At 37.2% G+C, this 14,996-nt stretch overlaps 1 protein-coding gene across 2 annotated transcripts in view; it reads left to right on the top strand.

Annotated features, from left to right (window-relative positions):
• Positions 1 to 14,996, top strand: part of LOC126481491 (bromodomain adjacent to zinc finger domain protein 1A) — a 145,886-nt gene that overhangs the window by 45,569 nt on the left and 85,321 nt on the right. For both annotated transcript variants that reach the window (XM_050105273.1, XM_050105272.1), the window contains exons 12-14: positions 233 to 398; positions 5,716 to 5,905; positions 6,706 to 6,915. In XM_050105273.1, coding sequence (XP_049961230.1) covers positions 233 to 398; positions 5,716 to 5,905; positions 6,706 to 6,915 — 566 coding nt within the window. The remainder of the gene's footprint in view (positions 1 to 232; positions 399 to 5,715; positions 5,906 to 6,705; positions 6,916 to 14,996) is intronic.

The following is a 14,996-nucleotide window of genomic DNA, read 5'->3' as shown; positions in this document are numbered from 1 at the left end:
GGGTTGGTGTGGTGATGAAAAAATGTTTTGTTCCTGCATGATGTAAATATCTAATGCACCTGTCTCACCTTACTTATGTAATGTTTTGAAAACTAATTTTTATCATTTTTGTTTAACCTTTTTTCTGAAATAATGTAAATATAAATTTCAGTCAGTGATACTGTATTTTTAACCATTATTCAGAAAGTCCTGCTGTGAAGAAAAGTGTGTACACAGTGATTTTCTATTGCAGGTGATAAGCTCATTATCCTTACTTGCCTCATAAATCAGATACTCACATACACTCGTTTGCGGGATGTTATTGATGAAAGAGGTGAAAAAATGCGACAAGCCAAAGCTGAATTGCGCAGTCATCAGTTGGCCGATATGAAGAAGGAAAAGGAAGCACAAGCACTTAGGTAATATTGCAGTAACTATCTCTTTGTCGTCATGATGCAAAAAATATTAGCAGTATCTGTAGTAAGGCTAAAGATTGTATACTCCAGTTTCTGAAATGTTGCACATAGTTGGCTACATGTTCTCATTTTTTTATGTGCATTTAACTTGTGGTTAATGATGGCAAAGTAGAGGTAATTGTCCATTGTTAGGTGTAGGGCAGTCTTTGACTTCGTGAAATATTCACCTTTATTTCTAATTCTCCGTAATTGACTAATGATTAATTTGAACACTTTGTATGTAAAATATTGGGTATAAAATTATTTTCAAACTGCAATTTGTCATCACACGTACATTAAAGATGTATGAATTATTTTGTTAGTAGTGTATACATTGTGAAATGAAGTGTGGGTTTTTTAACTACCTTAAAAACATTTTTACACAGAATGTTTTATGTATAGTATTTTCACTGTTGACACTCTGTGTTCCACTGAATTACACATTGGATTTTCAGCTACAGATACCCTCATAACTGAAAAGATTATTGGTTCACATATTTGAGGAGACAAGGAGCATGTCTAGTGCCCCAGGATCAAACCAACAAAAGATCCGTGTGATCCCCCACACCTGTGTTCCACAAATCGTATAATAAAACACATTTCCCCTGCAAAAACATTAACTGCGGTTGGTCAGTTAAAGAACTGTACTTTTTGTCTTAAGATCAATTTTCAACAAAATTAAATGTAACCCAACATCATAAATCCTATATATTTAGAAATTCAGTAGTAGTAGTAGTAGTTCTCAAGTAGATATCATTTCAATTTGTTTTTAATACTTTCATCATCTGCTAACTCCCGTAATTCATGAGGTAGAGAGCAAATTTTTCATGGCTGAATACTTTGTTCCTTTCTGTGAAAGAGTAAGGTACACTTTTGGATTATGGAGGATATTTTTGTTCTTAGCATTATGCTTATGAATGCTACTGACTTCAAATACTTTGCTATTCTCTCCAACAAACTTCATAAGAGAGTGAATGTAGTGTGAGGCTGTTCTTAGTATACCTAATTTTTTTTAAATGGTTATGTACGTGAAGACTGAGGAGAGACACCATATTTCTGTACAATGAATACTTTCTCTATGTGGAATTACCCTAGAAAATTGTTCCACATGACATCACTGAATGGAAGTACGCATTGTGAGCTTATTTTTTTATGCTTTCAAACCAAAATATGTAATTACATGTAGAGAAAATGTTGCTGAATTTAAGAAGATATGTGTTTCTTCATTCAAGTTCTAATTATTATGCGCACCCAGGAAATTTTAATTATCTGTTTTACGTATTTTCTTTACCCCATGCTATTGTTATTGAAGATGATATATCTTACCTAGAATCTATTAAATACTTTTGGATATATCACTTGTTGGTCATTACACTGTTGCAGCTCTGTTGGGCGTGAGTATTCATACAGGGTTAAGCAGAAATGCCACACTTGGCAGTCAGTATCTGGTTCCTCATCCCAATTCAAGGCAAAAGTTTACCTAACAAAATCTAATCCTGCCAATAGGTTTAATTGAAATGGGATTTAAAAAATGAGGCTCTGGAGCTGCTGTAACTTATGCAATGTGGCCAAGAACAGGAAACACATGCTGCGCTGTGACAGAATGGTCCCATAATCTCAGTGAGACGAGACAATGCAGTTGGGGAACGGATATGCAGACTTGCCAATGTTAGAGTTGTCTTTGCACCAAACTCGCCCCCCCCCCCCCCCCCCCCCCCCCCGCCCCCTTTCCCCCCGTCTCCCCCACTTGAAGCATCAAATTGTACCCAATTTACGCCTCCACAAAGTGTTATCTTGTGTTTCTGTTACCATTACCTTTATTTAAACATGAACTTCTTACAGATCTAATGACCTCTTTGTTTCGTCTGTGACACATAGCCCACAGAAAATATGTAATGAATGCCAAGAAAGCTATAAATGGAGATTTCTTTACTGTCACAATCTTTATTGTGGCCTTAAAACAGCAACCTCAGGTGAAAACAGTCTTATTAGCCCGCCAGGATGCCCACAACATTCATAGTCAAAAATCAAACTCTTAAAGAGGGAAGTCATCAGAATAAGTAAAACAGGACATCATGGCGAATAATGTGTGGAGCACATGTGATGGTTGCAAGGGTACAGCACAGAAGACGGTCAGGTGTGTACTATAGCGAGGCTGATTGTGACAATTAAGAAATCGCCAATTACAGTTTCCTTGCGGTTTTTACTTTCACTCATTATGAAGTTTAAGGGCTGTGGCTATCTGCATTACGAAGTTTTATGTGATCAATACAAAATAATAGTGGATACAGTTATTTTGTCTGTATCTAGTGATCTACAACAAAACACAGTAGGTAGGCCATGTTAGATTGCATGTAATGCTGTACACATTAATTCCATTCTGTATGTTTGATGCCCAGGCTTATCTTCACGGAGTCAATATGTACATGTAGGAGCAGTGTTCACTTTAGAGATGATGTTCAAAGTGACCTCTTTGCATTTGCAAATGCTTCTCCACTAATGTTTCTCCACTTTCTGGCTTATACTTTGCTGGATCCTCTGCAACAAACCTCCATCCACCTTTTGCCGAGGTGATATGCATGCGAACTGTTAGGGTCATATACATCCACGGATGGAATGCTATAGACTTGTTCCTTTGTTTGTCCCCACAAATGAAAGCTTGGTGGATTAAGGTCTGGGGAACATGGAGACCAGAACACTGGACCTCCACGACCAATCAGTTTTCCTGGAAACTCTTCATTTTGAGTTGTTACGTACATTCATTCCAAAGTATAGCGGTGCACCACCATACTGAAACCATTGCTGTCACCGAACACCAAGTGGAACATTTTCTAATGCATCATGTAAAGTGTTGCAAAGAAACACGATACAGGGTCACATCTAACGTGTCCGCAACAGGTAAGGGCCCAAAAGTAATCCTCCCACAATTCCAGCTCACAGGTTTATGCCAGAGCATGCCTAAAAGCCATGTTCACGGGTGATATATGGGTTGTGTTCCAACCAATAATGGCTGTTGTGCAGGTTGAAAATACTTTCATGAGTGATGCTAGATTTATCAGTCCGTATCATGTTATTTGTAAAATGTTCATCTTCACTTGGTGCAAAAGCCACTCACAAAATTGTACTTGTCAAATGTGGTTTTCTGGCCGCTGGTGTTAAGTTTATTTGTAATGATATGGATGCAGTTCTTCATAGTACAGTGCTTCGACAACCAGTCTTTGAGATAATCTGGAACTGCTTTGCAATGTCATGGGTACTTTGCCGACGTGATTAGTGAATAGTTTCAAGAATCACATATTCGGTTTGACCGACCTTTATTCTTTACTTATGGACAAAGTTAACCAATTTTCTAAAGGTGTTGCTTCAGGCTAATAAAAAACATTCTTATCGGGATGGTGCCTTTGAGGATACCATGCAGCGTACGCACTAGCAGCAGCAGCAACTTGGTTATATGGTGCGCCCAGCCTTAAAAGCATATCAACACATTCATCGTTTGTGTACCCCACCGGGATGCTGCCCTTCATGAACTCCACAGGACCAACTATGGTTGTGCACTGTGCAATTAGTAGACACATGCATGCAGTTTTATGTTATAGGCTGTCGTGATGCAACAAAAATGTCCTGCTTATAAATAACAAGAGCTAGGGAAGGGAGTGTAAAAAATAAAAAAGGAACCTGATGAGGATTTGAACCTTAGCTCTAAGGTGGATGTGGGTTAGATATCCCAGTAATCTACTCAGTGAGCTATGACTGCTGGTACGGCAGTGCAGGGTGATACATGTTCTTACGTACATTCTGATGTGCTGCACGATGTGACACTGTTGTCAGCTCCTTGTTTTCATTCATGTGTTATCCGATTTTCCTAGATAAATTTTTGTCGTGAATCTGAATGAGGAGTTGCGTGCATCCCCAAAAGTGTGGCATTTTTTTCTTCACCCCCTTTCTTTCTTTCTTTCTTCCTCCCCCCCCCCCCCCCCCCTCCCCGCCCTCCCCATAGAGAGTGGTCCCAGAACTGAAGCCTCCATAACACTAGTAATTATTTGCAACCACTTGGAAGAAAATTAATCATGAGTTATCTGATATGTTCCTTGGCTTCCTATCGTTTAAATATGAAGTGAACCACATACTCATTGTACCCCAAAAGGCATAAACTATATGCTTCTCCAAAATAATGCTGTGATGTGCACTAGGAAATGCCTTAGACAGCTCGTAAATATTGTGGTAAATGAAATTGTCTTTCAGACATTTTAATTTACGAACAGTCAAGTGATGGATGACATGTTCAGTTGAAGGATCTAAATCAAAGGCAGATCATGACTGATTCAGATTATCACATTTGCAGATATGCACAGACATTCCTTAATACATTACCTGTCTCAAAACTTTTGATAGAAGGTAACGAGAGGTGATTTTTTTGTGTGTGTGTGTGTGTGTGTGTGTGTGAGAGAGAGAGAGAGAGAGAGAGAGAGAGAGAGAGAGAGAGAGCAGATATGCTGCTGTTATCAAATACTGCCCAATTCTCCCCATAAGCCTGTCCATGCACACAATTGCACTGACTAAGAATCGGTGTTTGTGAACTAAGCATGTGCATACCTACTGCTCCAACACCTCTATTACATGGCAAGTAGTTATCTCTACTTGTTCCAATTTTTTGCAGGAAATTTTTGTTGCATTAATGTATTAAGAAGAAACATGATCAGGCAAATTGAAGTAATAAAGATTTGTAAGTTCATTAGGAAAAGCTTTATGTATCACATAAAATTCTACCTTTTCATGTGATACATAAAAACTCACTTTATTCAACTTTTGTATCACTATCATGGGGAGGGGGAAGGGAAACAATGTTTTACATGGATAGCAAACTACTTCTTCATCTGTTCCATAAAATTTCGGGTGTACAGCTGTATAAATTCAGCTTCTTCTTCTAATATTTCGCCTGAATACCGTCCAGTCGTCTTCAGAGTCAGCCGAGGTGACTGACACTCCAGCACTTGCTCCATCCTTTTCACCCAAGGATTGAACCACTCGGGTGAAAAAGGACGGAGCAAGTGCTGGAGCGTCAGTCACCTTGGCTCACTCTTAAGATGATTAGATGGTATTCAGGCAAAATATTAGAAGAAGCTGAATTTGAGTGGCTGCACGCTCGAAATTTTATGGAACAGTTTTTATGCTGCGAAAACATGAAGATGCACATATTTCTTTATCGTTCGTTATTTTAGTATAATTTTACTGTCATTGTTCAGGAACATAGTCTGTACAAAAAATGTATCCATATTTTCAGAATAAAAGAAAAGAAAGCAGCTCGCATGAAACTCAAAGGCCTCCAACCTATAGATGATGACATTGTTGATACTCGAACTCCTGAAGAAAAGGAACAACAAAAGATAAAAGCTGAGAAGGAAGTGGCAAGGAGAAAATTAGAGGCTGAGAAGAAAGCGAAAAATCTGTACGCTGCTGCTATTATCTATCAGGTAAGTAAATTATTGAAGATAGGACAGCATTTAAAACTATATTTTAATAGCTGTGAAGAGCTAGAGGCAGTTTTGAGAATTGGCACATCAGTTTTCCTCTTAGTGTGGAATAACTGATGTTCACAGGAACTGAATGATGCATCCAATACATTAATTTCAGTTACTGTGTGTGTGTGCAGGGCATCTCTCCATAAAGGGGTCACTAGATTTCCTTATTAAATCAGAGTAACAGGAAACAGTAAAAATAACAACAGTTTGCATAAAAATTGTGTAACACAAATGTCTTTTTTTTATACTTTAGTCTCAGAATTTTGTGACTGGAATTATTCTGTTAACTTTTAAAACGCACTTTCATTAGTTGCACTCTTTTCATTAATATTTCCAACATTTGAAAGAAGTAAGTGTAAAGCTCTCATGCCATTTCCATTTGTGTAATGTCAAAATCTTACAAAGCATTGCTCTTGGTCCTCTGACTCGCTCACTGTTTCCATTTGATACTTATTTCTCAGTTGCACAAACTACTGAAGATAGAGTACAAGGAAATTGGGAAGATGAGAGCTCAAATAGAGATTTTGGTTGTCTGAGATTTCCCTGAATCACAGAATCCTGTGTTGTTGTTGTTGTTGGTGTGTGTGTGTGTGTGTGTGTGTGTGTGTGTGTGTGTGTGTAAAGTTCATTATAACATACTCTTGTCATTAACCCTTCACTTCAATTTGATTTTGTTTCTTTTACAATACATGTAAGTTATATTGGTCAGCAAAGGTTTTATAATAATTGGCAGCAAACATTTTTCTTTAAAGGTGCTACCCCTCGGCACCGATAGAGCTCATCGTCGCTTCTGGGCATTTGCATCGTTGCCAGGTCTGTTTGTGGAGCAGGATTCAAGTGCTGCTGGATCCTGCCTGCCATATCCAACCCCATACAATGCTAATCTAGCATCTCAAACTGATGACTCCATTTCTTATGTGCGCAAACTTTTTGAACAGGAGCGAAATAGTGGTAGTGACAAGGTAAGTGACTTCAGTTTACACCATTCTGCTGTTGCAGTATTAGAATAAAAAGTGCAAGAGATACAAATTTCATTGCAACAAAGTACTTAACAATTAAGTTATGGTAATAATAATACTCATTACTATTGATTGCAGTGAATAATGGTGATTTGACTCTTTCTCTTTCCCTGTAAACCTTTATTTTCCCTGTATCTTCGATATTCCATCATTTTTATACATCAGTACTTCATCTAATTTCCATTTCATGTTTATATGTGGCTGATAGAATTGTAAACTAATATAACAACAAAAATAATCAATTATTGGTGTGTGTGCTCCTGCCACCACTTGGTGTGTCAGTGATAGAATTGTAGGCACGTTTCATTAGGAAAAGCTTCATTTTCTTTGGGATTTCAGATTACAAGTTTCCACACGAGAACTTCTAACAAACTAGCCACATCAAGCCACAGGTTTCTGATTTCATGACTAACTGTGGGGAGGGGGAGCAAGCTGAGCTTTTTTCATACTGAGCTACATGGGTCTTTACTTCTCCAGTACGCAATGAGTCACTTTGTAATAGCTACTGTGAAGGCAGGCATTGTGTTTTTAGATTGTGGCAGCAGCCACCAGAAGAAACTTGTGGTCAGAAGTTGATAGACGTCAGCCAATCAAGAACTAGGGAGCCCTCAGTCAGGACATCAGGCACAAATAGTATTCACACAATTCCCTATATCCACAGTGGCATAATGGGAGTACAGTAAAAAGCTGTTTTCCCTTGAATAGATATGGCGCTAGTATCATGAAATTTCATTCTTATTGTATTGGTATGTGTTAGTGGTAACATAAAATGTTTCTTACAACCTCTAAATAATAGTGTTTATATTCCTTTGTCACTAATATTTCATATTTTATTGATTTAATTTTTGAAATAGATATTACCAAAGAGAATTCGTCAAAAATTGGTTATTTTGTTTCTGTAACATGTCAACTCCAATTGTTTCAATGGTTGAAGAAGTAGGCAATTTAAGTCGAATGTTGCCATATGTTTCTAGTAATAATTGATGTGAGGATGTCCCAAAACCGTAATGACAGACAAAATTAATAATATATTGCATTGGGCAATAGATGATGAAGGGTGTAAGAAATAGCTGATGCCCTAGACATATCAAAAGTAGGTGAGTGCTAAATTTTTGTTAAGAATTGGGTGTTAGAATGCAAGAGGGAGGTAACCCACACAGAGATGGAATGAGAGATTTTTTAGTGTTGTGTTTGTCTTTATTGTGTGAAACTGAGCCAATTAAGTAATATTTTTGGTCCGTAAACCATTATTTATAGTCTGTAAAACATAGGAAAATTATAATCGTTTAGTAAAATCCACTGTTTATGTGAAAAATGAAATTTATGAAGTGAGTTACTTTTATAACAGGCCACTTTTCATCAATTATTTGTTTTAAAATTAGGTTCAGATTCACTTCAATGTGAATTCCTTCACACATTTGAGGTTGACCAGTAGTGTTTGAGGAAGTCACACTGACTCTAAGCTGCCATATGTATTGAAAACTATACTTACTTCCAGCCATCTGGATCATCATCATCCTACTCCTCTTCTTCCTCCCCTCGCTATTTGCACCTTCGATGTATGGCTGAAGAGCATGGCACATGTCATGATGGTTTTTGGGGATGTTAAGCAGCAAGTACATAAAAGTCTTTCTGTTTCTCAGCAGTAATCTTTCTGTCACCAGGATACAAGCACTTTACATTTTATGAGTATGAATGAGCTGCAGTGGGGTTGACATCTGTCGATGTTCTGTTTTTCCAAGGTTGTCCAGGACTTTGAATAAAACTTCCTTCCAAAAAGCCAATGGATAGTAATTTTCTTTACATGAATGATGCTGAGCATCCTGGCTTCGACCTACACAAATTTTGCAAAATGCTACCCAGACATGTACGTCATTTTCTCATCTGGATTTGAAGTTGCTACTTGAAAATCTTGAAAACCTTCCTTGGCCGTCCTCTGCACACAGAAAAGGTTCTTTGCATGAGCCTTCTCTACCAGTTTGTACCAGTCCTCTGGAGTAAAGACATAGTTCATTTCCCTAATCTCTTTCCTTCCATTACAAGGACATTCTACCTGATGGACTTGGTATTATTCTTGTTATGTGCTGAGCAGGTATTGGAAACAAATAAAAATTTATGTTTTACCATGTGTTTTCTGGGTCACTTAGAAATCTAAGTAAACAAGATCAAACAATGGAAAATCGAGGATGGGATGTAACAATATTGAAAAGGAAAGTTGCTACTCACCATATAGCAGAGATTCTGCAAATAAAGCTTTTGGCCAGTAAGACCTTTGTCAAAAATAAAAAATAAACATACACACACAAAACACAACTCACATGCACGACTTGTCTCAGGCAACTGAAACCACACTGCTAAGATGCAATTTTTGAAGTACATATTAGTATTATATATGTGAATATCAAAGTTGACAACTTCGCTAGGTATAATGGTTGTTGGAGGAGTTTTCTGCAAATCAACAGATATTAAATGAAAGTCAGATTCCCCCCCCCCCCCCCCCCCATGTGGCATTTTGCTTGATACTAGTTCAGAACACTGTAAGCATCTTCAGATCGAGTTTGATGGAAGTGAATATTCCTGTTGTTTGGATATCCATGCATGACACATCTTAAGAGTATCAGTATGAAGGATCTTTAAACTTCTGTTGAATGTTATTTTGAAAACACTCTACAAACCATTCCTTTCATTTTCATTTCTGTATATTCAGAACCTTTCAGCTACAGATTTTGCAGAACAAATATATTTCCTTACCGATCTCTTCCTGCTAAGGCACTTGTACAATGGAAATATTTTTGTATTTTCATTTACCATATTTTCCTCTTTGATCAGCACAAGATGATGATTTGCAGGCTGAATTTTCTTGTGTTTGTGGATCATGAGACTTGTCACCAGACTAATCAATGTCATTATGCATTTCATGAAGAATGTCAGATGTTTGTGTACACAAGTCTCCTAAGGTAGTAGGTAAAAAATTCCTAGATAACATATGTATCACAAAATGCTTTTGCACAAGCCCTTACTGAAACACCATTCACATTCTTTATGCAGTACATATAGAACAACTTTCTTTTATTTTTACTGTCAAGAAATGCATTATTTCTACACACACTGTTGCGTGCTTTGCTGTCTCCAGCTATGCTAGCAGTGGTAGTTAAATTTAGTTCCACTTTCATATTGAAACATAACAGTTCAAGGCCACCTTAATAATTGTCCAAATAACAATATATCCCACTAATGGGTGCTAGTGTCTAAAGATGATGATTTTGATTATTTCTTCACTGATTCTGCATGCAGTTGTGCTCACCATGTGTGAATAAACAAATTAATTGCTCACTGTTGCCGTACTATTTAGCAGAAAACTCCAAACTCATATTTTATCAACATGTGTAAACGGTCCATTTATTTTGGTGCAGATTGAGTGCAGGTAACCATTCCTTGTGAAATCTGAATGCACCTGCTATTGCCTCGCATAAAAGTACACAATGGGTAATGCGTTGGCATTGTTGAACTTAGATGAATGTAGGTGAAGAAACACTTCGCTCCGAATATTCTAGAGAACAAGCTGCGCATAAGAGGTACAATTGACAGTAAAACCACTATCAATAATCAGTAGGAATACCTCTTACAAGCACTGTGATTTTTGTGATGGTTTCACTTAAAATTGTTTGAGGCTGCTGCAAACATTTCAATACTGTAACTGAGTCTAGTAATGCAATGTTTTGCTCTTGTAATCAGACAAGTATCTCTTTAAATGAGCTACATATTAAAAGTAGGATAAAGGTTTTGTTGCACTACCTTGTGGTGCTCTTGCTTGGACATTAGTTTCAGACATCTACTCCTCACTGATTACATGTCTTCTGTTTGCTGTGTTGTTCTAAATCCAATCATTTACATATTTTATTATTCTGCACATCCACATTTTTATCTCATGTTCAGTTTGTATTTAACATTTTTCACAATCCGATGTGGTATCACCATAAATACTACCACCTAAAAGGTTTTGGAACCCACAAAGAAAGCAAACAAAACATCAAAAAGTGAACAATGATTGTAGTGTCCATGCTGTTCCTTTAGCTTAGCAGTCAGTGTCAACAAAAGTAGTCATATTCTATCAGTAATATCAGTTTGCTGTAAAAGTGTGGAGCACATTTTCTGCTTGTGTCCTCTAGTTGTGCACACATTCTTGAGTTCCTTCTTGAATGCTAGAACTGCTGGTACTCTATTCCACTTTTATGGGATACATTGTAACTTTTGAGATCGTCAGTAAACAACTGTTACTGGAGTGGTCAGGTCAGTTAAGCTAATGTGGAGTCTTCCTGTAGCAAAATACTTTAATGGATTTCAGCATCACAGTGTATGTACTGTTTCAAGGTCTATGTAATGATTGAAAGGAAAGAATTGGCATGACCATCTGTGAAACTATTTTTGGCAGCAGCGATCGGAATAAACTTTTGTTTTGATACATGTATCAGATTTTGACTTTTTTGTTATCCCCTTTGTACGACCAAATATTCATATGGCATAATATGTATCACATCAGGCAGGGGGGGTTACCTTCGTAGTCTCAGATGTTATTGAATTTAGCATATGTTAAAATTCAGGAGTAAGTAAAAACCACACTTTTTTTTTTGTTTTCGACAAAAAAATTCCTGCTCCAAAATACAGGCCTCCCAAGATGATGCTGCAAACACTATTTTGAAGATGAGAATTCTGGAAATTTTTTAAAATGCTGTATCTCTGCAACAGTTCTAATTATTTTATTAGAGGTTTTTTTAAGAAAGAAAAGAAAAAGATAATTGCTTTGTTATTACAATGATATCCTCCTTTTGGACATATCTGTCAAAGTTCTGTTACTGGCGCCTTTGAATTTTTTTTATAATTTACAGAAATTATTATTATTATTATTATTATTTTTTTTTTTTTCAAAATGCCGATCCAGAAAAGTTAGATTTTTTTCTGTTGATTAGTGCCATGTAGTACTATATTCACTGTGAAGGAGAGCTTCCACTTCTAAGTTGGACAGGTTGTATTTTAAAAAGTCTTCTCTCTCTCTCTCTCTCTCTCTCTTTTTCTTAAAAAAAAAAAACCCAAACAAACAAACTTTCAAGGGTATTGTATGTCTTCACTGAAGTTGTCACTTTGTTGAAATTTCTTGTCAGTTTCTTTGTTGTGGTTGTTCATTGTAGGTTTCTGTATTGTAGTTGTTCAGTGCTAATTTGTTTACTGAAGAGGCTTCCAAGAAATCTGAGATCATCTAGTGAGTTCTGTGTTTTCATGAGGAATTTGCCAGTTGACACAGTTGCAGTGTGTTTTGTGAGGAGAACTGTTTGAAATGTCTTCTGACTGGGGCCACAGGAGAATGAAGTATGCTGACTATTTGCATGTCCATAGAAGAGTGATATTATTATTATGATTATTATTATTATTATTATTATTTACATTTTATGTCCTTCATTGGACCACTCTGGTGGGAAAACCGTATCTTAGTGGGTTAGGAGGAAATGCCAACCCAAAACCCTGAACATCTAGGGTTGTGCCTGTGCGGTTAACAACTGTAGTTGTAAATCTGAGCTTGCTCCACCCAAGGTTAACTACCTTCGAAAGTCAACCATGAAAAGGTCTTTTAGGAAAAGAGTGACAAAAAAAAGGTTTTTGTTCAGGTTGGGAATAAGTGTTCTCATTTGAAGACTCTGTTTCAGAGTGAAGATGTTTCCAGTGATGACTTTTTGTGTTCTAAATATTTTGACAGAATAACAACAATGACAGTATCTGAACAAGGTGAAGCCTCCCATAGTGCAGATTTTGCAACAATAGAGGAAGAATTAAATACCCTGAATCAATCGGCTACAGAGGTAGGTGTTAGTCCTGTCAAGAAAACGTGGTCATTGAAGTAGAGTCATAAGCTCCATGCATCGAGAAAGCCCAGAGAAATTGCTAAAGCTACGGATGAATACCCTACGGCAAAACTAACCACACTCTTCAAAGTAGAAGTTCCATTTTCAGAAGAAAATTAACCAAAGCACTCTTTCACCTCTTGGCAGGAATTTTTCACAAATATCAATTCAGCTGTTGAATACTGGACATCCTACAGTGAAAATGTGCAAGTTTTAACTATTATTCCAGAGACATTTTCAAAGAAAACAATTTTGAACTATGTTCCATCAGTATCAAAGTACATGGTAGACAAATCAAGAAATGTGAGGTCTGTAAAAGGAGTCTTTGAAAGACGAGATCCCTATTACAGTCATGCTGTAGAAGCAGCTCAAGTTCAAATATTGCAGTCATTTTATCTGGGAAAATAAATGGGACTGTTCTTGCCAGAGTGCCAGTGCACTACTACCTAAATGGGTAGTTCCACACCCACCTAGATATGTGTGTTTATGTGTGTACTGTGCGAATTTTGAGCTTTGTGTGGTAATTTTGAACTTTGTGTGGTAACTTTGAAGAACTTACTGGAGCACGTGACATGTGACACCTTGATTGGGTGTGTGAAGTCATTAGTAGTCTGTGACGTAGAGCAAGAGACTAGCTTGATTCAAGAATGTGGTGACTGTCCTGGAAAGGGATGACTGTCTTTACAGACACTTGCCCCGGAAGATGTAGAAGATAACTCTGCATAAATTACATAGGTGGCATGACAGGAAAATAAATGAATTAAGAAAACCGTTGCCCTTGACAGTTTCATTCATGAACTTGGTAAATGGTCAGTGAAAGCAGTAACACACCAGCATCTGAAGAAATTGCAACGACGCCACCTTGTAGGAATGAAAGGGTGTGTACAGGCTGAAGAAGTATATTCAATGCTTCACTGTGATTTTGCTGAGAACTGGCCTGTAATTCTCCCACAAGAAGAACAATGTCATATTTTCAAAACAAGACTAAAAGTGTTGCAGTTATAAAAGATGACACAGGACATGACTTAGCACATGCTTTGCTGCAATGTACAAAATTCTTCAACTGCAAACAGGGGCAGAGAACATCATTATTTCTGATGGTGCTCTGAATCATTTTAAAAATTGTTTTCAGGTGTTTGAATTGAGTAAGTCATTTTTGCCAACTGACTGGGTATACAGTGCTGCTGGTCACAGGAAGGGGCTTTGTGATGTTCTAGGAGGCCTGCAGAAGCACCAAGCTACAAAACATAATCTTTCCAGACCAAATACAGCTGTAATTCAGAATGCTGAGAATTTTATGAGAGTCGTGAAATCTTACACATCAACAGCCCTCATTCTTTTGTCCAAAGAGGAAATTGAAGAATTCCGTGAGCAGAAAAAAGAAGAACAGTCCAAACAAACTACTCCTGTGAAAGGAATTCAGAAGACACATTTTTGGACTCATATTGCATGCATTTTAAAGAGCAAGAAAGAAGAAATTTCCTTTGTTCAGCCAACACTTCAGAAACAGCACGATAATATTCAGATTCACAACCTGAGAAGGGGGATGTTTGTGACGTGTGTGTATGACTGTGACTGGTGGATTGCAGAGATTATAGACACCAGTTATGAGTTAAACGAAATTGTAGTGAACTTTGTGCTACCACATAGACCAGCTCGTGGATGTAGGTTTCCAGCTGAAGGACGGGACAGCAACAATGCCATCAGTGCTCACTTCCTGTTCACAATGTTTTGAAGATTTTAAGTGCTCCGGTTCCTATTTGTTCAACAGGAAGGCATCACTCTATATCAAAGGAAGATACTGAAGCTCTGGAACACATTTTTAGTTCATTGACTGGATAATTTCAGTACAAAACACAGTGCACAGAAATTGTATAAATTGACCTTTCACATACATTTTGAAACCATTTAAAAAGCTTGAAAAATGAGTCTCTTACTCATCTTTCAAAACTGAAATTATGTTAAATAAGACCAAGTTTTGATTTTTATGAACCTGTTATGTGATAATGTAATAAAACAGGTTTAATGTATGGCAAAAATTTCAATTGTTTATAAAACCTGTTCAATCTAAAAGTGGAAGCTGTCCTTTTCAGGGAATGTAGAACTATATGGTACTAATCAACAGGAAAA

Source organism: Schistocerca serialis, chromosome 5, assembly GCF_023864345.2.
Source record: "Schistocerca serialis cubense isolate TAMUIC-IGC-003099 chromosome 5, iqSchSeri2.2, whole genome shotgun sequence".
Taxonomy (NCBI): Eukaryota; Metazoa; Arthropoda; class Insecta; order Orthoptera; family Acrididae; genus Schistocerca; species Schistocerca serialis.
Note: the sequence above shows the minus strand (reverse complement) of the source record. Positions and strands in the feature narration are given on the sequence as shown.